The sequence below is a fragment of the Aspergillus candidus genome (assembly GCF_002847045.1).
Source record: "Aspergillus candidus strain CBS 102.13 unplaced genomic scaffold BDW47scaffold_31, whole genome shotgun sequence".
Taxonomy (NCBI): domain Eukaryota; kingdom Fungi; phylum Ascomycota; class Eurotiomycetes; order Eurotiales; family Aspergillaceae; genus Aspergillus; species Aspergillus candidus.
The window spans coordinates 194847-216234 of record NW_020194036.1 but is presented as its reverse complement, the minus strand read 5'-3'; the positions used below and the strand labels follow the sequence as shown (position 1 = coordinate 216234).

General features: G+C 51.4%; 9 protein-coding genes across 9 annotated transcripts; 3 read left to right on the top strand and 6 right to left on the bottom strand.

Moving 5' to 3' along the window:
- Positions 1 to 166: 166 nt before the first annotated feature.
- On the bottom strand, positions 167 to 1245 carry BDW47DRAFT_126825 (NAD(P)-binding protein; the record flags this gene model as incomplete). Its single annotated transcript, XM_024816617.1, has 3 exons — positions 167 to 529; positions 624 to 803; positions 946 to 1245. The coding sequence occupies 3 exons, from the start codon at positions 1243 to 1245 to the stop codon at positions 167 to 169; spliced, it is 843 nt and encodes a 280-aa protein (XP_024670927.1).
- Positions 1246 to 1860: 615 nt separating this feature from the next.
- On the bottom strand, positions 1861 to 4142 carry BDW47DRAFT_132512 (HET domain-containing protein; the record flags this gene model as incomplete). The annotated part of the gene is made up of 2 exons (XM_024817571.1): positions 1861 to 3359; positions 3761 to 4142. 2 exons carry the CDS (start codon positions 4140 to 4142, stop codon positions 1861 to 1863), a joined length of 1881 nt encoding a protein of 626 aa, XP_024670926.1.
- Positions 4143 to 5713: 1571 nt separating this feature from the next.
- BDW47DRAFT_132511 (general substrate transporter) lies at positions 5714 to 7379 on the bottom strand (the record flags this gene model as incomplete). The annotated part of the gene is made up of 3 exons (XM_024817570.1): positions 5714 to 6588; positions 6639 to 7214; positions 7277 to 7379. 3 exons carry the CDS (start codon positions 7377 to 7379, stop codon positions 5714 to 5716), a joined length of 1554 nt encoding a protein of 517 aa, XP_024670925.1.
- A 483-nt stretch (positions 7380 to 7862) lies between these two features.
- On the bottom strand, positions 7863 to 9396 carry BDW47DRAFT_107919 (NAD(P)/FAD-dependent oxidoreductase). The gene has a single exon (XM_024813109.1). It carries the CDS (start codon positions 9341 to 9343, stop codon positions 8003 to 8005), a length of 1341 nt encoding a protein of 446 aa, XP_024670924.1. The 5' UTR covers positions 9344 to 9396; the 3' UTR covers positions 7863 to 8002.
- Positions 9397 to 11106: 1710 nt separating this feature from the next.
- On the bottom strand, positions 11107 to 11520 carry BDW47DRAFT_126821 (putative necrosis-inducing factor-domain-containing protein; the record flags this gene model as incomplete). Its single annotated transcript, XM_024816616.1, has 1 exon — positions 11107 to 11520. One exon carries the CDS (start codon positions 11518 to 11520, stop codon positions 11107 to 11109), a length of 414 nt encoding a protein of 137 aa, XP_024670923.1.
- Positions 11521 to 13271: 1751 nt separating this feature from the next.
- BDW47DRAFT_132509 (T6SS phospholipase effector Tle1-like catalytic domain-containing protein) lies at positions 13272 to 15164 on the top strand (the record flags this gene model as incomplete). Its single annotated transcript, XM_024817569.1, has 2 exons — positions 13272 to 13499; positions 13572 to 15164. The coding sequence occupies exons 1-2, from the start codon at positions 13380 to 13382 to the stop codon at positions 15162 to 15164; spliced, it is 1713 nt and encodes a 570-aa protein (XP_024670922.1). The 5' UTR covers positions 13272 to 13379.
- Positions 15165 to 16307: 1143 nt separating this feature from the next.
- BDW47DRAFT_107917 (uncharacterized protein) lies at positions 16308 to 17079 on the top strand. The gene has a single exon (XM_024813108.1). The coding sequence runs from the start codon at positions 16393 to 16395 to the stop codon at positions 16750 to 16752; it is 360 nt and encodes a 119-aa protein (XP_024670921.1). The 5' UTR covers positions 16308 to 16392; the 3' UTR covers positions 16753 to 17079.
- An 860-nt stretch (positions 17080 to 17939) lies between these two features.
- Positions 17940 to 19598, top strand: BDW47DRAFT_132508 (MFS transporter; the record flags this gene model as incomplete). The annotated part of the gene is made up of 1 exon (XM_024817568.1): positions 17940 to 19598. One exon carries the CDS (start codon positions 17940 to 17942, stop codon positions 19596 to 19598), a length of 1659 nt encoding a protein of 552 aa, XP_024670920.1.
- A 64-nt stretch (positions 19599 to 19662) lies between these two features.
- On the bottom strand, positions 19663 to 20983 carry BDW47DRAFT_45887 (acetylesterase). The gene is made up of 2 exons (XM_024819086.1): positions 20292 to 20983; positions 19663 to 20201 (listed from the first exon to the last, which is right to left on the bottom strand). The coding sequence occupies exons 1-2, from the start codon at positions 20796 to 20798 to the stop codon at positions 19842 to 19844; spliced, it is 867 nt and encodes a 288-aa protein (XP_024670919.1). The 5' UTR covers positions 20799 to 20983; the 3' UTR covers positions 19663 to 19841.
- Positions 20984 to 21388: the final 405 nt, after the last annotated feature.

The following is a 21388-nucleotide window of genomic DNA, read 5'->3' as shown; positions in this document are numbered from 1 at the left end:
TAACTCTTGACTACTGACTTTTGTCTTTCTTATTGTGATTCGGGTTGATCTTGTGGTTTGTATTGATCCAAGCGAGATATAGTGATAGGTAATAGGCTAAGGCTGTCTTGATATGACTGCACTTTTAACAACCCACCTCCACGAGTATCAGCATAACAGCTCAGTATCAAGTCGAACCCTCAAACCATCCCCCAATAACCTCCCCCAAACCCATCCTCCCCTTCTTCACCCTCTTCTCCACACCGGCATTACCTTGAACCATCACGCCCCCAGGAAGAAACCCCACCGTCATCTCCACAAACGGCCCCACCAGCGCGGGGGGTAGAAACCGTCCAAAGAAAGCAGAGAGGTCTTGCTTCTCCACAGGCCTGACGGCTACATCTTTGCCAGTGGCGTCTTGAAACGCACGCTGCACATCGAGGACACTGTATGTTTTTGGCCCGTGCAGTTCGAAGATATACGGGCTCTCTGGGAGAGATGGGCCAAGGAGATGAGTTGCGCATGCTTCTCCGATATCTTTGGCGGCGACCTGTCGGAGTTAGATATACCCTTTGCTCTAGGAACCGCGTGGAAGAAAACAAAAGCAACTTCAACAGCGCATAAGAAGGTAAGTCAGTACACACCATTGGTATTTCATACTCAACCGGCGTAATAGCCGACTCGAAATACGGGTTCTCTTGATCCTTAACAGAACTGACTCCTCCCGCCCAATTCTCCATAAAATACGCTGCGCGTACAATGACCACTTCCGGTGCTGCATCGCGTAGGACTTGCTCCGCGATGTGGTTTGTTCGGATTTCGCCCTGTCATCATTAGCTTTGCCTTGCTTCTTCCCTTTCCAAGGAATAATGTATGTATATGTATAACGAATAAACTAACTGTTCCAGCCTCAAACTCCGCCCCCACACTCGACAATAACACAACCCTCTTCACCGAACTACGCACAATAGCAGCCTTCGTATTCTCCGACGCATCCCTCGCCCACTGGAAGATATCATCCACGCTATAATTCGGGGGCGTCATGGCGAAGAGGGCGTCTGTGCCAGCCAAATCTAGGGTGCTCGCATCGCGGATGTCGCCGTGGGTGGCGTGGAAGTTAGGGTGGGAGGTGAACTCGGGTGGGGCGCGGGTGGGATCGCGGTAGAGGCCGCGGATGTGGAGGTTAGTGTTGGTGGGGGTGGAGAGGAGGGAGCGGATGGTTGCTTGGGCGGTTTTGGAGGAGGCGGGGAGGATGGTGATTTGCATTTTGTTGACTATAGACTTGATGGTGGGGATGTGTAGATAGTTGGTCTACTGGAGATAATCTGGGAGAATATGATGAGGAGGTTTCTTCTGCTTTATACCTGGAAATACGAGGTAAGTGTAACCCTTACTTCGTGCAGTGGTTGGGTCACGTGGAACTTCCTTTTGAACATTATATAAACGAAATAATTCACGATATATGGCTGTGTTGGAACAGTTGTATGGGACCCAAGGGAAGATTGGTGTCAGAGTGTCATTTGGTGTGGATTAGTGCGGATTCTCTCTGGGTAGAACCTAACTTGTTCCATCTTTGTCAGCCTTTACCAATTTACTATGAAAAAGCGTATCCTGCTGGGCGTCATATCCACCTTCTTTGTAGTCTGGGTTTTTCCTGCTCACATATGCCTGAGAAGGTTTTCCTTGTCTTCCGATTTTCGGGGAGTGACAAGTGCGATTATCTTCGGATAGCGTAACCTTGTTCCAGGCTAAAACCATGTTGCGTAGATGGTAAAGGTTGATAATGGAACATGCTTGCGCACGTTTTTGACAAGTGACTCGTTGAACATTCTGCATCATAAAATTATTGATAATATTCAGAGCTCTTCTTTCAGACGATCTTTAAACAAGGATGAACTCCCCATAGGCACCTGGAAGGTACAGCTTTTCGTCCCCAAGTTTTGGCCATGAGCCTCCTGATCTACTCGGCTCTTTTGCCTTGACCAGCTTTCGCAGCGTATTTCGAAACCCCGTACCGCCTCCTCCATTTCCTTGCGCTGAGACAGCAGTCTGGTGGTTGCAAAAAAAGTCACCCAACTGGCTGCCAGAGAACTTCTTTTCTGGCCCGGACACATAGCCTACCCTCGCATAGAACCCTCTAGGCAATTCGGCTGGCCTCCGAAGCAGCAATACATGCAGTTCTTTGTTCTTCGGATCCGAATCCGAGTCCTCCCAATTTGTAAGCACAGGCAGGACGACAATCCCCATTGAGTCCCGATTTGCCATGTGCTCGTCGACATATGGGTTGCATGGTTGCATCCCATCAATTTCAACACTATATATCGTCGCAGGAGCCTCATAGTCTTCTTCTGGCATGTGATATACTGTTTTGAGTAGGGTTGCTCGCTTGAGAAATCCTTTTATCCGGATCTGGCCGTCCAATATGGCGCCTGTATTATTGTTGTTAGCATCGTCCTCTCTCCCGAAAACTGGCGTCACATTGACCGATTTCAGATCAAGGTGATAGACCTTGCTGGTAAACTGATCGACATTGCTAGTGATGATTTCTCCGGTGAGAGACGCCCATGACCAGCTAGGTGCACCGCCGTCGGGCGGCCGGTAAGGCTTGAGCTCGTACTCAATCGAGCCATGGCCGAAGGTAAACCATAGCAGCTCGTCAATGAGCCTGGACCGCCATAATCCTGCGACATATTCGTCTCGGAGGATGGCCCGCATGCGACTGGCGAGCCCGCTGAAGGCGATGAGCCGGTCCGAGTACCGAGTGAACCGCATGCTGCTGTACGTGCAGATCCAGCGCCTCCAAAGCTCGTACGCAGAGTCTATCGCCGTCTCCAAGCGTTTCTCTTGGTCAACACTGTCCCTATTTCTAGTTTTCCAGCCGTGTTCGTAAATTCGGTAGGCCACTGGATCGGTGATCTTGACTCCCGTAAAGATATTACGCAAGACTTTTGGCAGGCCTGTTGGATATTTCTCGCATGCGTCTAGCTCTCGGCATTCCCAGAGTAGCTGGTGCTCGCCATAGTGCAGGGCGCGCGGCGGTAGGATGCGTTCCTGGAGGACCCAGCCTCGCTGGTTGAGAGGCGCGTCCGTCATCTCCATTTGCCACATCTCATCTTGCACAATAATGAATCGATCATTCCCGGCATCGGTCCATTCCGACTCGACGATGCAAAGTGCGAGATGTCTCGGGTCGCGTGATCGGAAGAGCCCCTCGTGGCTGTTTCGAGAAGCAGTGGCCATGATATTGAGCCTGCTGTTGCTGTAGACGCCTTCCATCGACGCGGCTTCGGCGCGCCAATCGGCTACAGAGTCTTGGATGATGCAGAGGGAGTCAATCCACAGATAAGGTATTGAAAACCGGCGACAGACGGCAATTGCCTCTATAAAGGTTCTTGGCAGTAACTCGAGGGAGATGTTCTGCTTGAACGAATCAAGCGTTGAAGACAGAAGAGTGGGGATGTTTGAATCGCCCCAAGAGTGACTGAGTGTTGCGTAGCACCCTATAACCTTTCTTTCGGTTTCCGTAGTAATCAATCTAATAGTCTCTGCGTCGGTCTCAGAGAGACTGAGAAGTCTTGAAGGCAGGTAATGGCTACTGGAATTACACGCCGTATGCATGGAAAGACAATCTTTGTACCATTTGAATGCTTGAGTAAATGCGGCATCTGAAGCGGTGCTATCACCTACAAGTAGGGAGTTGTTTTCCGTTGGTCCATCATAGACTAAAAAGCGTTATAAGTACCTCTACCAAACCCAGAAGACATTTTCTCGATCAACATACTTTGAAGTGGAAAGACTTGGAGGTGCAGGCGCAAGCACTCTTCGATGAGGTTGTCGTAGTCCGCATGAAGATCAAGGCTAAGGTTATATCCACCACCTTCTCGATGTTCAAATGTCCAATACGAGAACTCGTCCGATGTGGAAAAACCTGAGAATATCTCTAAACGGTTTTCTCCTATTGAAGACCGGAACTCATAACAGACAGGACAACCCGAGTCCGAGGCATTGACAAAGGACTGCAGAGAGGAGTGATGGGTCTGGGGCTTCCAATCGGACGACTGGTCGTCAGATGTCGTCCGAAAAGTACTCAGGATCTGCTGCCCGCGAAAGATTTCCTGGCAGGCTTCACACAGCATACCACATCCTTTGCTGTCAATTGGCATATCGTATTGGAAATCGCAGAAGATCTAGACGGGGCTGTAGAAAGTTGAGAAGTTCAACCAAACTCTCAGAGAATTCATTGGCTAAAACAGACTGGGGCGAATACCTCAGGTGTGTCTAAGAGACTGATGCAGGAGGAGATGACTCTTCTATTGCTGACGGTCGTAGCCCGTCAGATAGACGATGTGATTTGTAGCGTGTCTGCTGACTGGTGCTGCCCAACCAACTAGCGGGTGACAGGGGGTCAACAGACCGGGCACCACAGCAGGAGGGTCATAGGGATATTATCGTGCCTGTAAGTACCAGCCTAGGGCGGCCAAAAATAAGGCATTTGAACCCCTAGAACTTATGTCTCTATATCTTCTTCTTTATATCTTTTTATTCTTATAATCATCTATCTTTATATCTAGAGTAGGTAATGACTAGGTCAGGCCAGGTTAAGGACCCTCATCTTAACCTGACCGCTAGGAACTAGTCAGCTTAGACTCTCTATTTATACCTGACCGTGGTATAGAAAAAATACTTATAATTGATTATCTTAAATATTCTTAGAGTTCTAACTTATAGAGATATTTATTAACCAGTAGAGTACTGGCTGCTGCAATGATGCCTATCCCAACTCCCACTGAAATCAGCTCACCGCTGTTTACACATATCCAGCGCCTTGGCTGTGTCAAAGGATTACCCCGATCGCCCAGCCTGTCATCCACACGGGCGGAGGGCGTTCAACTGCAATTGAGTCCATTTGGCCAGGATGAAATGCTATAGCGAGGGCAAGTGTCAACTGGCATTTATGGGTACTGTGGCTCTGCTTTATGGCTTGCGCTATCCCTTCCATGGGATGCTTGATAGAGTGATCTGGACAGAACTTGGTCTCCGAGCGCGGGATATTTGCTGTACCAGAATACTATTCGTCGCATGATGATGAGTGAAAGCGACGAGGACGGAGGGATCGAGAGGCCATACAAGTCCCGGGGGACCCGTGCTTCTGGATAAAAGAACCACGCCCGATCTTCAAAAGACTGTCACTAGATCTAAATCAAAATGAATAGCAAGCAAGAAGTCAGAAGAAGGATAACCTCGCATGAGTGTGGATATGGTGACTAGATAAGAAGCCAACCCCAGAGGACAGGGTCTCTCCCATAATTACGTGCAGAGATAGAACGATAGTTGATCAATTGTCTGTAGAGAGTGGTACGCCCTGACACAGCCTCTTCCCTGGTTAGAAATCGTGCCCCTAGCTGACAACATCAAAACAGCCTCCAGCTTTATTGGTGCCTGCCTGGGTTTCATATGACAAGCTTTCTCACGCTATGATATGCCAATATCGTGCCAATAGAAAAGGGAAGGCTATTCGCAAATAAGAAGCAAAGAAAGATGAGGCCGTGTGTGCGGCTGATCTCTTCAAGAGTGGCGTGGGAAAGATCATGTTTGGGAATAGTATATAATAGCTTATGCTGCTATACTACAGGAGGAAGGACTCATATTATCCTAAAAGTTTCATCATGGTGGTATAACTAGAGATCTTGATGTGCATCATGCAAAAATATCAATCCCAACAAACCAGAGATCATCACGGCACGGCCTTACTCGCCTTGACATCCACCCTTTCCACCCCCTCTCCCTCTCCCTCCCCATCCCTCTCTCCCTCTACAGCCCCCTCCCTATAAACAGACAACGCCTTATTCCTAACAGCCTCAACATCAAAAGCAGCCCTACTCTCAAATAGCGTCTCCATCTCCTCCAAACTCTTCCCCTTCGTCTCCTTCGCAAAGAAAAACACCATAATCGCCATAATCACATCCAACACCGCATAAAAGGTAAACGTGTAGCTGCCCCACGAAGCAATCATATACGGCGTCACCAGCGAAAACAAAAAGTTAAACAGCCACTGCGTCGACACCGCCACCGACGTTCCGACCTCGCGGATTCGCGACGGGAAGATCTCAGCTGTGTACGGCCACGGCAGAGGGCCCCATGAGAACTGGTAAACTGAGTTCGTGAGGAAGATCATGGCGACTGTGCCGATCCCTGCGGAAGTGGTTTCGCCTTCCGGCTTGGGGGTTGTCTCTGTGACGACGTTGACGATGATGAAGCAGCTTGCCATGAGCAGGGCTGAGATCCATAGGGTAGGCTTGCGGCCCCACTTCTCGGAGAAGAAGAGGATGTAGATCCCGACCATGACGAACTTCTCCGCGCCGAAGAGCCCTGTGATCAGCAGGGACTGGTTCGTGTCGTCGCCGACGATGAGCTTGAAGAATTGGGGGCCGAAGTAGGCGAGCGCTGTCATGCCGGTGCATTGCTGGCCGAGGAAGATCCCGAAGACAAGGACGAGCCGGTAGATGTTGGATTTCTCGAGGAGCTCGCGCTTGCGGAGGCCATCTGTCGCGCGGAGTTCTTCGGCGAGGCCGACGCGGATTTCGTTGAATTCGGCTTTGACGGCGTCGCCTGGTTATGTTAGCATGGACTGTGTTTGTCCAAGGGGGAAGGGGTGGTACCATCGTCCGCCCGCATCCACGTTAAACTCGCCCACGCTTCATCATACCGCTCCTTCTTGACCAGCCACCGCACACTCTCCGGCTGGGTGATCAGTCCCAGCCCCAGCACGGCAGCCGGTACCAGCTGCAGCCCGACGGGGATCTGCCACTGCTTCGACGACACGGGCAGACCGACCTTAACACCATAGTCAATCCAGTAGCTCACCATGACGCCCAGCGCAAACAGCCACTGCATACCGGAGCCCAGCATACCGCGGATCTCCTTAGGCGCCATCTCGGCATTATAAGCGGGGACGACGGCGGTGCCGGCGCCCAGGCCCAGTCCCGACACCACGCGACCGATGTAGAAGCAGACAAGGGAGTGCGAGGGCACGACCTGGAGGATCACGCCGATGCAGAAGAGCGTCATGGCGACCTGGACGGTTATCTTGCGACCGTAGCGCTCCGAGACGGGGAAGATGCCCAGCGCGGCGATGAAGGCGCCGACGTTTTGGAGGCTGACCATGACGGCGTTGACGGTCGTTTGGTCGCCGTATCCGAAGTCATCTTGGTAGGATTTGAAGGTGAGGATGCCTCCTGCAACACCCAAGTATTAGCAGACTTGTTTTGAGAGATGGATAGAGGGGGGAGAGACGCACCCACGATGCCCGTATCATATCCGAACAAGAATCCAGCCGTACAGACAAAGAATCCAAAGAAGTAAGCTCGGAAGATCCCGAGCGGAGTGCCTTTCAGTCCCATGGCCAGTGTTTATCCCATCCGATTCAAGGGATGTGATTCCCACGACAGCGCGTCAAGCTTATCTATCCCTATGCCCCGCGCAGAAGTTGGACAAGAAATAGTTTAAATTCGAGGAATCAAGCACGGCACAGCATTCCTCTTGGCGGGCGCACGGCATGCTCAAACAAAAGCCCCATTGCAAACCGTCCATCCACCTGATGCCAACACGGCTCGACTGCTGCGATATGACTGGTTCCGACAGCACGCAAATGCTGACATCGAGCACGCCATGACCTTAGTCCTTGCGTCGACAGGGGGGTAGAAGGCGTGCGGGGACGGCTACTTTGGGAATAGTCTTGACGCCACGACGGGATCGGTGGCCTTGACCGCAGGTTAAACGGAGGTCCCACGGGTGAGGGGTCACGATGATGGATCGTATTGATGAGATCTAGTATGGATGGAGTGGAGAGACAGAGTGGATATCGCGATTAGGCACAGACCCACTATAGCTCTCTCCAGGTCAGGTGACCTCGGTAGTTACATCCAACATTTATGCAAAGAAAAACCAAGAAAGACAGAAGGAGAGAAAGTAAGAAAAGAAAAAAAAAGAAGAGAAGAATATTATCTATTTAATTATAATACATTCACAGCCACCCCTTAGGGCCTCCCCACGTCCCCTTCACCATCGAGTTATAGTACACCCACGGGAAGAAGTCCTTCTTCAGGTGATAGAAGGCGCGACGTGGAACCGCCTGGTCGATACCAAACAGGTTGCCGAACGTCTCCTTGGGCTGTCCACCGTACTTGAATTCTGCCAGCAGAACCTTGCCGTACTCCGTCAGCAGCGGGCACGACGCATAGCCGTCGTACTCGGCGTCGGGCGCCTTGCCCTCCATGGCGAGCATCAGGTTGCCCACCAGCACGGGAGCCTCGGCGGTGATGGCCGCAGCGGTCTTGGAGCAGGGAAGACTGGACGCATCGCCGGCCGACCACACGTTACCGAACTTCTTGTGACGGGTGGTGAAGTCGTCGACGTCGACGAAGCCGGCCTCGTTGGCCAGCGGGCTGTTCTTGACGAACCCGTGGGGACCCATCTTGGGCACCACGTGCATCAGATCGAAGCGCTTCGTAACCTGATCCTTGGTCTCGGCGCGCGCGAAAGTCGCGTTGTTACCGTCGATGGAGACCAGGTCGTGCTGGAACAGACCCTCAACACCACGCTCCTTGCGCAGGGCCTCCAGCGTCGCGCTGTACTTGGGCACCGCGAACATGGCCGGCGTCCCCGTGGCGAAGCTGATCTTGATAGGCGACTCGGGAGAGTGCGCCTTGTACAGGCCCTGCTTCTTCCAGTGGTCCAGCGCAAGCCACATGATCTTCTGGGGCGCGCCGGCACACTTGATCACACCCGCGGGTTGCGTGAAGATCGCATCCCCCTTGTTCATCTTGCTAATGTTATCCCAGACCTTGTCAACCGTCTCGTAGCCGAAGATGGAGGACACGGGGGCGTCCGGGTTGGCGAGGGCCTCGGGGAGACCCTTGATGGCGTCGTAATTGATGGTGATGCCGGGCACGACGACGAGCTGCTCGTAGCCGAGGGTGTCGCCGTTGCCGAGCGTGATGGCGTTCTTCTCCGGGGCGAACTTGCCCACATTGGTGTTGTAGAACTTGAGCTTGGGGTCGAGCAGGCCCTTCAGTTGGCTCTGGAGCTCTTGCTTAGTCTTGAGGCCGCCACCGACTAGCGTCCAGCCGGGCTGGTAGTGGTGGAACTCGGCGGGGTCGACGACCGCGATGTCATCCTGGGCGAACTTCCCCGACCGGAGGAGCTGGTGACTGATCGTGAGACCAGCGGTGCCCCCGCCGATCACGACGACTTTGTGGTTTCGGGCGGCCGTGCTCACTGGCGAGGCCGACGCAAAGCCCCTTTGGGCCTTGAGGGCCGACCGCACAGCGGGGGCAGCTGTGGAGGTGACGGAACGACGAAACATTGGAACTGAATGAGTCTCCTGTTCTAAGAGACAAAAAACAAGGTAGAAAACACACCAAACAGGGATGGGATCAAAAACGAGTCGATGTGGAGGGAAAGAAAAAGCATTTAAGCTTCTTGAGCTTGCTGCACAATTGCATGATTTGCATGATTTGCCCGATTTGCCATCCGGCTGACTCAGCGTTCGGGCGTCAATCGGCGATGTTGCAAGAATCATTACCCGATCGGGTCATCCGAGGTCGGGCTTGGCATATGGACGGCCCAGTGAGGTCATGTCCCTACTTAACTATAACTATATCAAGTAGTGCCAATTGCCCATAGCAGCTGCTCGGGGCGAAATCATCCACTCTGGTGCATGTGGGATTGACTTTTCGATACTACTTCGAGATGGTTGTCCCAGGGTCCAACCCCTTGTTTTGGAAAGCGGTCGACGCGTGAGTCCTGTTAGGACATACATCGGCCCTTCAACCGGGGATATCAATCGGCGAGTATATAGGAAATATACGGTCCACCCAATGAGGGAGGGATTCTTCGAAAAATCAAGCCACCCCCATGCTCCGGAATATTCCGTCTCCAGAACCGTACTCGCGCGAACGAGAGGCTTGACATGGTAAGTTTCTTTGAGTTTCCTGTTCTGTATCAGTCAGTGTGATATGTCTTCGTCGGTCCACTTAACATATCACGAAATTCCCTAGCTGTGATAGTCACGCTTTATCAAAAAACACTGCATTTAGATCTCTTCTATTTTGGCCCCATGTGGGGCACTGCAAATAGACATACAAGTCGGCGATCCCTAATATCCAAGGCACGATCAGTGGATAGGCGCGTTTAGTCAAACTTATGCGGGGTTTGGAATCCTCCATCACCTGGACATGCCATATACTCGACACCCGAACTAACCACAAGTTTAGCCATTGTTCCCATCCCAGATTCAGTAAAATCATCGGTTCATCACAGAATAGATGTTCAACGAGCCCACCCACCGGACACTACGCCTGTGGAGATTTGCAAATGTAGTACTGTACTTGATCTAGAAGCACCCCACGAACACATGCGATGTAGTTTCCAGTGGCTTGTATAGATCAATGAATTGGTGAAGTACTCACTAACATGGAGTGATATCATGCTGGGTAATCTGTCTGCAGATGGTTCCGGGGTTATCCTAGTATGCGCATGATCTTCACGGTATTTATATAACAATAGTCTTGTTTTCAGGGAAATAGAAGACTTGACAGACAAAGTCACCGATAATATATAAAAATATATGCTACGCCACCGCACTGTTCACTTCGCCAGATCAGATGTTCAGCAGGATTTATAATATCTTACATGGAGTGAAGCGGTAGAGTAATCACTAAGATCTAGGTTGGGGGCTGGTAAGCACTATTTATGGACTTGCCCGATGTCTGACCAAGTTAACAACATAATCTCTATGTTAATACACAGTGATGAATCCCATCAATATAACATGTAACTGATCTGCAATTTGGTCTGGAACTATAGTTTGACTGTTTCCTAGTAAGTTGCCCATAATAGCGCATTGCTGCACCCATGTTTGATAATAGTAAGCAAAGAGCAAAATCATAGAAATCCATCATTGCGAGCATGCTTCCACTACATCTGTCTCCACACCCTTATCAGCAGACAGACAGTGATAACTCACATGCCCTATCTCTGCCAGTCAACTCCCAAATAAAACACGTACAAAACAGACAACAACCAGCATATTTCACTAACGATCACCGCTAGATGGCTCCCCCCCCCCTAATAAATCCCCCACTTAATCTTCGCAGCCTTACCGCCATTCGCCGCAGGCACATCGCAATGGAACTCACCCGACCCCCCCAGTCTGCCGTTCCCCTCAGGATCAAACCTCTTGATCATCTCATTAATCACATCGATGATGTCCTCGTTGCCCACGTAGTAGAGCGCGGAACCCTCGCCGTCCGCCTCTTCAGTGCCGAACGCGCAGCCTCCATTCTTGGCCAATTCGCGCTGCGAGGCCCCCGAGCTGGTCCAGTCTCCGCTACCGGAGATGTTGTCTGCGAGGGTCTTGCAGTCGGATGTTTTGGGGGAGCCGTCGGACACCTCGTTCGTGTAGGTGTACTTTTCGCAGCGGTGTTTGGCGGAGACGAGCAGGAAGGTGGAGAGGAAGGCTGTTAGGAGAGTGGTCTTCATGATGGTGGATCTTTTTGGTTTGAGTGTGTGTGTATGGGGTGTTTCTTGGGATGGTTATAGGAGAAGATTGTTGGAATCAGACGGGTACTTATAGTTTTTTCCTGTTGCGTAGGTTGAGAATGGTTTACCTGCTGGTGATGATCATCTTACGGTCTGTGTTGACTATATGATGGTGAGTAGAGTTTTGTTTGATTGTGATCGGTGAGGAAGGATGTAGTGCTGATAGTCAGGATGGTTCTTACATGTATAGCTCTGATAGTCATGTTTATCTCAGAATACTTCCTTGTTTTGACTGTCTACTTTTATCACATTAGAACTATTATCACAATTGAACGTTCTCTCTCACTCTCTCGCTTTTCTATTTTCGCTTTCGGTTGCATGGTCCAGCCAAAACAAACCGGTATAATTATTGTTTATAAAAATCCGAAAAATCAGGCCGCAAAGGTGTCCACACGATTTTACATACTACTATTCGTACCTCCGATTACAAATTATGGGAAAAGTTTAGGTCAAGTCACTCGCATGCCATTGCTAAGTATCTGAACATTGTATGTATGAATAAAGCACAGTATGACCATGCTTGAACACGGCAATGCATCAATAGCTTGAAATTAACTACGGTGATAGGTTGTCCACATTTCTCTTGGCTCTTGCTTACTTCAATACTTATTGCTCCAATTGTGCATACTATTACTGTGCCATAAAATGACTACCAGTCTTATGTTAATATGTAGTCCGACATGATTCGCAAAAGCAGGTTGGAATACCTACAGGCTAGGCTTCATATTAGGGGTAGGCTATGGTCGATCTATCTTCCTTCCGCCCCCTCGTTTTTTCAATGGTAGCATGTACCATTGCTGGAGGACAGTTTCGGCAAGAATATCTTATAATAGATTTAACTACCAATCATGGACAACACTCCTAGAACTGTATACACCAGACATTTTAGCGACATACATACCGATGACAAAATCTAATACATGTCTTGGCCTCAGCTCAGAAACTACTAAATATATGTATTGCGTCACGGGGCCCGGGAATTAATTAGCAACGTGGCTCAGAGCTTACACTCAGATCGGAAAATTCATACTCTGGGGTATAGATCGGAAATCATTAAATTTAGACTCGAATACTACGGGCCAAGCACGAAATTAGTTGATGATTGTTTGTATCCAGTTCTTGATTGTTTACTCCCTTACCCGCCTCATGTTGTATTTCAGGTGGCATAGCGAAGACAGTAACAAATAGTAAACAACACATTCAACCACCATCTAAAACATGGGTTGCCTAACATCATGACCCCGAGCCATAAAATCAGACAAAAAGCCCATTGACGCGACCCAAGACAAACTCATGCATGATTCACATTCGTCTGACTAGCATCAACGTTGCAACCGAGACTAAACCTATCCCCCCCACCAGCAGCCAAGCCAATAGTCCACATCCTCACCGAACAATCAACCGGCATACGAGATAAATCCCACTACCTGACAGGTCCAAAACCCCCCCCACACCAGGCGCCCGCCCACAAGGCGCAGAACCACATTCGCTCGCCCAGACTAACCGCCGTCCAACCAGCCCCTGCATCAGGGACGACTAGTCAGATCGTCAGCCTTAAGGCCCTTCACAAGGCTGCGCCCGCAAAACCACCACCGTGTCCAATAAGGGGGAAAGAAAATCCCCAGGTCCAGCCGCAACATGCCCCCTTCGTATTTTTCTGTCACTTGCATATAGTCTAAGCCACGCCGCGCGGGGAGGCTATATAGATGGTGGGATCCAGCTTTCGTGAACGATGGGTCTATGCTTACTACGTTTATGTTCCTGCTTTTGGGTGTAACCTGGAGATATAACCTCAAGCGATGAATATGGATCCGTTTGGCCCTCTGCCGCCGAGGCATCGGTTTATCCTGTGCTTCGATGGCACGGGGAATAAGTTCGCGGGGGATGAGTCTGATACCAATTTGCTAAAGATCTATCGTGTAAGTTATCTGTGTCTCTTTTTTGTCCCTTTCCACAAGTATAATGGGGGAGGGAAAATACTAACTGTTTAGATGCTCGACCGCACCAAAAGCCACCAATACCACTACTACCAGCCCGGCATCGGCACCTACGTCAACGCCGACAACCTCGACAGCGATCCCAACCTCTTCCAGCGCTTCAAAGCCTCCTGTCGCAAAGCGGCAGACGCCGCGCTCGGGTCGTCCTTCGACAAGCATGTCCTGGGCGGATACCGCTTCCTAATGCACCACTACACACCCGGTGACGAGATCCACATGTTCGGCTTTAGTCGCGGAGCGTACACGGCGCGGTTCCTATCCGAGATGCTCGACCACATTGGGCTGCTGCAGCCGGGGAACGAGGAGCTGATTGCGTTTGCGTGGAGAAAGTTCTCGCGCTGGCAGTTGCGGCGGAGGAGCGATGATGATGAGGAGACGCGCAGGCTGTTCGAGTACATGAAGGCGTTTCGGGAGACGTTCAGCTGGCCGGTTGAGCCGGTGAGGTTTATGGGGCTGTTCGACACGGTGAATAGTGTGCCGATGTTTGAGGGCCCGTGGATGGGCCGCAGTCAGTTCCCGTACAGTTCGCGCAGCAAGGCGAAGGTTGTGCGCCATGCGGTGGCTATCAATGAGCGGAGGGCGAAGTTTCGGCAGGACTTGGTGTCGCAAGGACGACCGCGGGGGTTTGAGCGGACTTTTTCGTCGCGGCTTTGGCATGAGGAGGAGGCGTTGAATGGTGAGTGCGAGAGGTTGCTGAATGGGAATGATGATGATGATGATGAGGAGGAGGAGGAGGAGGATAGGGGGCAGAAGTCGGGTGATTCTTCGTCGGAGGATGACGAGACGACATATCGCGCGTCGCGGGGGCGGTCATCGACTCGTTCTAGCTTGCGGCTTTGGACTGATTCGTCTATTGTCAAGACCCCTTGTCAGTCGACTCTGACGGACCAAATTTTCATGCCTCTGAGCATGCCGACGCCTGAACAAACATTCCCCCAGAGGCAGGATATCCAGGAGGTGTGGTTCGCTGGGGAACACGCTGATGTTGGAGGGGGATGGGGGGTCGATTCCAACGACCCGTGGCCGTTGAGCCATATTCCGCTCGTGTGGATGGTGAAAGAGGCGCAGGCAGCAGGCGTCGAGTTTGACCCCGTCAAGTTAAAACGGTTCGATTGTCAGGAGTCGGTCGACGACCACAAGCGGAGCAAACGCCCCGGACACGGATTCCACGAGGTCCTCCATGAGACAATGGCGCGGGGCATCGTGCATGATAGTCTCTCCTACGGCGGTGGCCTGTCGAGGTTCTCGACCTTCATATGGCGACTCATGGAGTTTCTCCCCTTTCGGCGCATGGATCTCCGGCCAGATGGCTCGTGGGAGCCGATTTCGTGGCCGCTTCCACGAGGTGAGGTGCGGGATATCCCAGATGATGCCCAGATCCATATCTCTGTCATCCAGCGAATGGAACGAGATCCTACCTATCGGCCTGGGAATGTTATTGTCGGTGGTGGGGGGAGGGGTGTGAAGCGCGCACCGGAAGAATATGGTATTGGGGAGTGGAAGCCATTTCGTCATGAAGGAGATCCAGTCCGGGCGACATTCGTGCGCAAGAGGCCTAGTACATTCTGTGATGATGGGAATGTGTGATATTGGTGGGCTTGATGGTATTCTGAAGTTTGTTGGAGTTATTGCATAAAGGTGTCAGGAACAGGATGTATTTATAATGATGATTGATCGGAAGTCTCACAACCCTATTTTGTCGCTTTTATCTCTCTATGCCTATGCAAAGTCCTCTTTTGTAGAATAGGGATGTCTCCCAGCAATTTAGTTCTGCAAGTTCTGATTAGAAGCCTTCTGTAGCTACGAGTTCTGTCTTAATATGGTCCACTTCTTTCAAAGTGGGCTGAATGTCAATTACAAATATATCTCGATTGCTGTTCACTTATGATAGTTCAAGTGACACTGTAGTACTATCTAGATCAAAGATGTCAGAATGCATTAACAAAATTCTGAAATCATATTGAGAGGATACATCACTGGAGTACTGATTAGACTCTATCAGGCTTCCAGCTAGATAGAGTGGGTACCCCCAGCGCTCTGGGTCTAATCCCATGTCTTTACTAGATTTCAACTCACTGTAATTGTGTTACTTATTGAAATGTTTCCCACTGGAGTCCAATCATGACACTGTTGTCATTATTGGAGTGATATTAATTCTGAAGCCCAGTCCCTGTCTGCCAGTGCCCAGTCATGGAAGTCTGATCACTAGATTAGTGTTGTTAACGGACAGATGCCTGTCGTTGTTCTCCCAGTCACTCGATATTAGCATAGCTCATCTCGACGGATACCTACTATCCTATATCACTGTCTTGACATGCCCCACCAGGTGAGTCCACACATGTCCATAATTCACTTTATCTCAGCAGACTCGACCGGTGATAAACCACGATCACTGTATAACTACAACCATGAATTCAATCATTTCTTTGCCTATAAAATCCCCCATCTTCCCTCTCTTGTCCACTTGCTCTCTTAACTCCCATCTTAACCCTCTTCTTCCTCATCCCATATCTCTTTGACAATCATCCTCTGCTCCAACAAGCGTCTCCTTCTCCAAGCTAAAACCAAAACCTTTAACCACCCAACCTCCAACATGAAGTTCATCCACGACTTCATCATCTTCCTCCTGGCCTTCCTCTCTCTAGCCCTAGCCTCCCCTGTTGCCGACCATAACTCTGCCATGGCCGAGCTCATCGACGCCGAAATCAAGGCCGGCGACGTGAGCAAAGTCGAAGCCGCCCCTGGCGCCGTTACCATCATAAACCACCTCCGCGTCCCCGTCTACCTCTGGTCCGTGGACACCCACCAGGGCCCAATGATCACCCTCGAACCTATGTGGGGCGCCCACAAGGAATCCTACCGCTTCAGCCCCGACCCCAACGGCGGCGTGTCCATCAAAATCGCTGCCGGTACCCCCGACATCAACAACGTGCTGCAGTTCGAGTACACCCGCACCAACGACAAAGTCTTCCGTGACATGTCGACCATCAACCTGCGTCCTGGATCGGAGTTCGTCCGCCATAAATTCGCCCTCATCCCGGATGATGAGAGCAACTGTCCCATGGTTGAATGCAACTCTGATGACTGCCCCGGCGTCTACCACAAGCCCAACGATGACCATGCCACCTATGGTTGCCCTGTCGGTGTGAATATGAATCTCATGCTTGGATATTAGTCCGCCGATCCTTTTTGGTCCGTTGTCGGTTGGCTCTGATTGCTGGCTTTGACTGATGGGTCTTTTGTTACCGATGTTGTTTTTCGACCGCCTTCGGGCTCGTTTTTTCGTGGTAGTCGAGACGTCCCTGTGGGTTTGGGCAGTCTTCTAGTTAGATAGCTGGTCTTTGACAATATCACATCATTTTTCATTGGTACGATTCCATTGTAGGAGCGAGGTAGTAGCGATGTAGGCTATGGTATTATGTCGTGCTGGATCGCTGGAACTAATTAGTGTATACTTCTTTCATTTGACAACCTAGTCGAACATGAAAACATATACACAAAGGAAGTCCCGGTTCAGAGGGGTTATCCAAGGAGTGCTGGGTGGGGGGGTGTGAACAATTAGGGCTTTGAGTCTAAGACGGGCCGGCAATCAACCATGTTATATGACTCACCCACACTAATGACACATTCAACAGATTCATAACTTTTCTCCTCGCACGGTCTAGATTCCATGACTTCCATCTATTCGAACATCAATTGACCGATTTCATAATATCTCAAGAACAGGCTATCGCCGAGTTCCTGCCGAGTTTCACCCAGCTGCCGCTCGGGCCGTGACATCAGGACCGTGGATAGATCGTTCTGCCAAACCCAATTGTTGCCCAAGGATAGAAATATGTTGTCCCATCGATTACATCATTGACATATGGCGATGGCTTATCCACGAGGTTCCGGTGTTATCCTGATCTTTGCCTTGACCAGCGTTTTGGCCATTGGTTCCGGGTTATTGACTGAATAAATAAATTTATCTACGATGAGTTCATATGCTCAGGGCTCTTGAATTTCGACCATCGCTGCGCTTGTTCCAATCCACTGGCGATGCCATTTCAATGAGAATTCAATCCCGAATGTGCCGAAGCGGGACAACAAGGTGACCCAACGGAGGAAGTTTCCATCACGCCCCGGAAAACCGGTTCTGATGAGGCATTTCGGTAGGGGTGAATGGATGGCTCTGGACTCCATTCCAGCATGTACAGGGAGATACAAGTTAAATCAAGCATGGGGCTGCGGCGAAAACCCGGCATATCTCGGCATTGATATAGAGTTAACAATGACGTTAAGAGTTCGGTCCCTCTTTAAGAAGCCTTGCGTCCGCGTAAAAAACTCTTGTCAACAATTGAAATATCCTATCCTACAGTAAACATGTCGAACCCCATGGAGGACCGCCGGGGTTCTGTGGACTCCCGTGTCCTGCGTTTACATCGCACCGAAACTCGAGCAACTCTCAGCGAAAAAGGCGTGCCCGCAACCCCTCCTCCTTTAGACTTCAACTACCCCGAAGCTGGTCGCGATGACTATCCTATCTTCCCCGAGGAATATACTCTCGAGACCGACACAGGCCTTGTGCCGGAACGCACGCTCACGGAGATCCGCAGCCGCGTGCCCACGCGCCGTCCGTCTGATATAGAAAAGATCCCGGAGGATGCCGAGTTTGTCACCTTCACCACCAACGACCCCGGAAACCCGCTCAACTGGTCGAGATTGTACCGATGGTACGTAACGATGGTAGCATCGGGCCTGGTGGTCTGCGTCGCATACGGCTCTTCTATCGTCACCGGCGGCCTTGGTCTCATTGAGGACAAATACGGCGTGTCTGAAGAAGTGGCCATCCTGACTTGCTCCATTATGGTCTGCGGCTTCGCCGTGGGACCGCTACTCTGGTCCCCTCTCTCTGAAATCATCGGCCGCCAACCCGTCTATATCATCTCGCTCGGCCTGTACGTCATCTTCAACATCCCCTGCGCGCTCGCGCCCAACATAGGTGGTCTCCTAGTCTGCCGCTTCCTCTGCGGCGTCTTCTCCAGCTCCGGCCTCTCCCTCGCCGGCGGCACCATCGCCGACGTCTGGAGCATCCAAGACCGCGGTATGGCCATCGCGTACTTCGCCGCCGCCCCTTACTGCGGGCCTGTCGTCGGCCCCATCGTCTGCGGCTGGATCAACATTGGCTCAGGCCGTCTCGACCTCTTCTTCTGGGTCAACATGGCCTTCGCGGGCGTGGTCCTCATCCTCGTAGGCGCCATCCCGGAGACCTACGCCCCCGTCATCCTCAAACGGCGCGCAGCACGCATGCGCAAAGAAACCGGCGACCCGAACATCATTACGGAGCAAGAAACCCAGAAACTCACCTTCCGCGACATCGTCCGCACCAGCCTCATCCGCCCCATCACCATGATCCTCACGGAGCCCGTCCTCGACCTCATGTGCATGTACATCATGCTCATTTACGCCCTCCTCTACGCCTTCTTCTTCGCCTACCCCGTCATCTTCGGCGAGCTCCACAACTACAACGACGGCCTCATCGGACTAATGTTCATCCCCATTCTCATCGGCGCAGCCTTCGCCCTCCTCGTCACCCCGCTCATCGAGCGCCAATTCCGCACCATCTGCGCTCGCCGCGACCCCACCCCCGAAGATCGCCTTATCGGCGCCCTTGTCGGCGCCCCTTTCATTCCCATCGCCCTGTTCATCCTCGGCGCCACCTCCTTCAAGCATATCATTTGGGTGGGACCTTCCTCCTCCGGTATCGCCTTCGGCTTCGGCATGGTGCTTTGTTATTACGGCGTTAATAACTACATCATCGACGCTTACCACAAATACGCGGCGTCTGCTCTCGCGGCCAAGGTCTTTCTCCGCTCGGGTGGCGGCGCCGCTTTCCCGCTCTTTACTACTCAGATGTATAAGAAGCTGGGGCTGCAGTGGGCCTCGTGGCTGCTGGCGTTTATTTCTCTGGCCATGGTGCTGATTCCGTTTGTGTTTTATATTTACGGGAAGCGCTTGCGGCAGAGGTTCACCAAACAATAATTCTGGATTTGGGTTTCGTACAATCTGGCATGGCTGCTTGAGGGGGTGGGGGAGGGGGGAAATAGCGTGCTATGAGCATTTTCTCGTTTATCATCGCATATTATCAGATCATAAATAATACTAGTCTCTCACAAATATACATAGAACAATATAACGCATCAAATTCTATATCCCAACGAATCCATCAATCGCCATCAAATTCCATTGAACTCAATCCAGATAAGCAAACCCCCCATCCTACTGCTAATTCTCCTGATCAACAGTAGCAACCTCCCCCGCAGCAATCTTCTCACTAACCTTATCCTTCGGCTTCAATGACTTCTCCAGGTCAGGCCGCGCCTTGACCAACAAGTCGGCCACCATACGGGCAAACACCGCCCGCCCGGTGGGGTTCAGATGGACTTTATCACCCGATTCGAGGTCGTAGCTGGCGGATCCTTCCTTGCCGATCTTCTGGACGTACTTCCTGCTGGCGGTGTTCAGGTCGATGAAATCCACGCCGGCGGCCTTGGCGGCTGCGATGGCTTTCTCGCGCTGCTGGGCGAGGCTGTCGACTAGGATGTCTTTTTCGAAGGAGCGGACTGCGAGGGGGGTTATGAGGATCTATATATGTTTGATTAGCGTTATTGATCTAGTGTTGGGTCAAGTGGAGTAGAAGGCTGAAAGAGAGAAGAATGAAAGAGGAAGATGTACCGGCGTCCCCCCAGCCTTCTTAACATCCAGCGCCATCTTCTTCAGATTCTCCTCGAACCCATGCAGCGAGATACCCGAATCAACCTTATGGTCATTGTGACCAAACTGGATGGTTACGATGGGCTCGTGGTCAAGCTTGAACTCGGTCGTGTTAGAGATCACCTGGTCCCACAGACCCTCCTCACGGTAGGAGACGGTCGTCGCGCCGCCCTTGCCCCAGTTGATGCCGTTGTCGGGGTGAGACGTCAGCTCGAGCAGGCCGTCGCCCCAGCCGGTGTTGGAGGCGACAGTGGAGTCGCCGACAAGCAGATAAAAGGGGGGTTTCTTGGTGTCGCCTCTGTTGGGGTCGATTGCGTTGGGGGCGTTTTCTGGTGTGGTGACCACTATGCTGTCATCTAGGGTATCGGGTTCCGGGATGGTGATTGTGTCGGTGGTGCTTCCGGGGGCGAAGCGTGCTTCGGCGTGCGCTAGGGCTGTTGCCACGAGGAGGAAGGCGCTGGGTTTCATAGTGGATGGATATAGATATTCTCCTGTCTTTTCGTGTGTTGAGCTACCGGTGTTGGGGTGAGTGATGGACGAGGGATAATTTCGTCGCGAGAGGTGACAGACGGGTCATATATAGTATTTACTACCTCGGATTTTGCACGGTTTATCAAAGGATAAGACCCCACTGCAGCCTTCCTACTCATTCCAATTCGTATACGATCGACATCCTAGCCTTGCGAAGAAAGGAATGGCAGCGGACTCTGCAGGATAGAAACCCCATTTGGTGAATGATAGTCGCCCCGCCGGGAGGCTGTAAACAGGACGCCTTGGCGGAAATATGGATCGTGATCGACAAGAATCCGCTCCATCTTGGCAAGCAGCATTAGTGAATGGCAGGGTAGGGCTTCAAGGACTTGAGTGGCCAGCTGCCTGTCGGAAATATTTACAATCCGTGTTTGCTAGAGTTTCGAACCACAGTCAGAGCACTATAATTAGATAAGGTGTGGACGAAGTAAGGAATGCGCGAGGTCGGTTGTCGGATCGAGAAGTATACCGACAGGAGGCGCCCGCTAGCTAAGCCTCCATTCCTGTAGGGACTAGCAATCCTTCTA

What these genes read in the sequence shown, in the direction of transcription:
- BDW47DRAFT_107919 (XM_024813109.1), bottom strand. Translation starts at nt 9,343, where the DNA reads ATGTTTCGTCGTTCCGTCACCTCCACAGCTGCCCCCGCTGTGCGGTCG.
- BDW47DRAFT_107917 (XM_024813108.1), top strand. Translation starts at nt 16,393, where the DNA reads ATGATCACCCTCGAACCTATGTGGGGCGCCCACAAGGAATCCTACCGC.
- BDW47DRAFT_45887 (XM_024819086.1), bottom strand. Translation starts at nt 20,798, where the DNA reads ATGAAACCCAGCGCCTTCCTCCTCGTGGCAACAGCCCTAGCGCACGCC. An exon ending in AGAAGGCTGGGGGGACGCCG is followed by an intron (nt 20,202 to 20,291) that starts GTACATCTTCCT and finishes AAACATATATAG; the next exon opens with ATCCTCATAACCCCCCTCGC.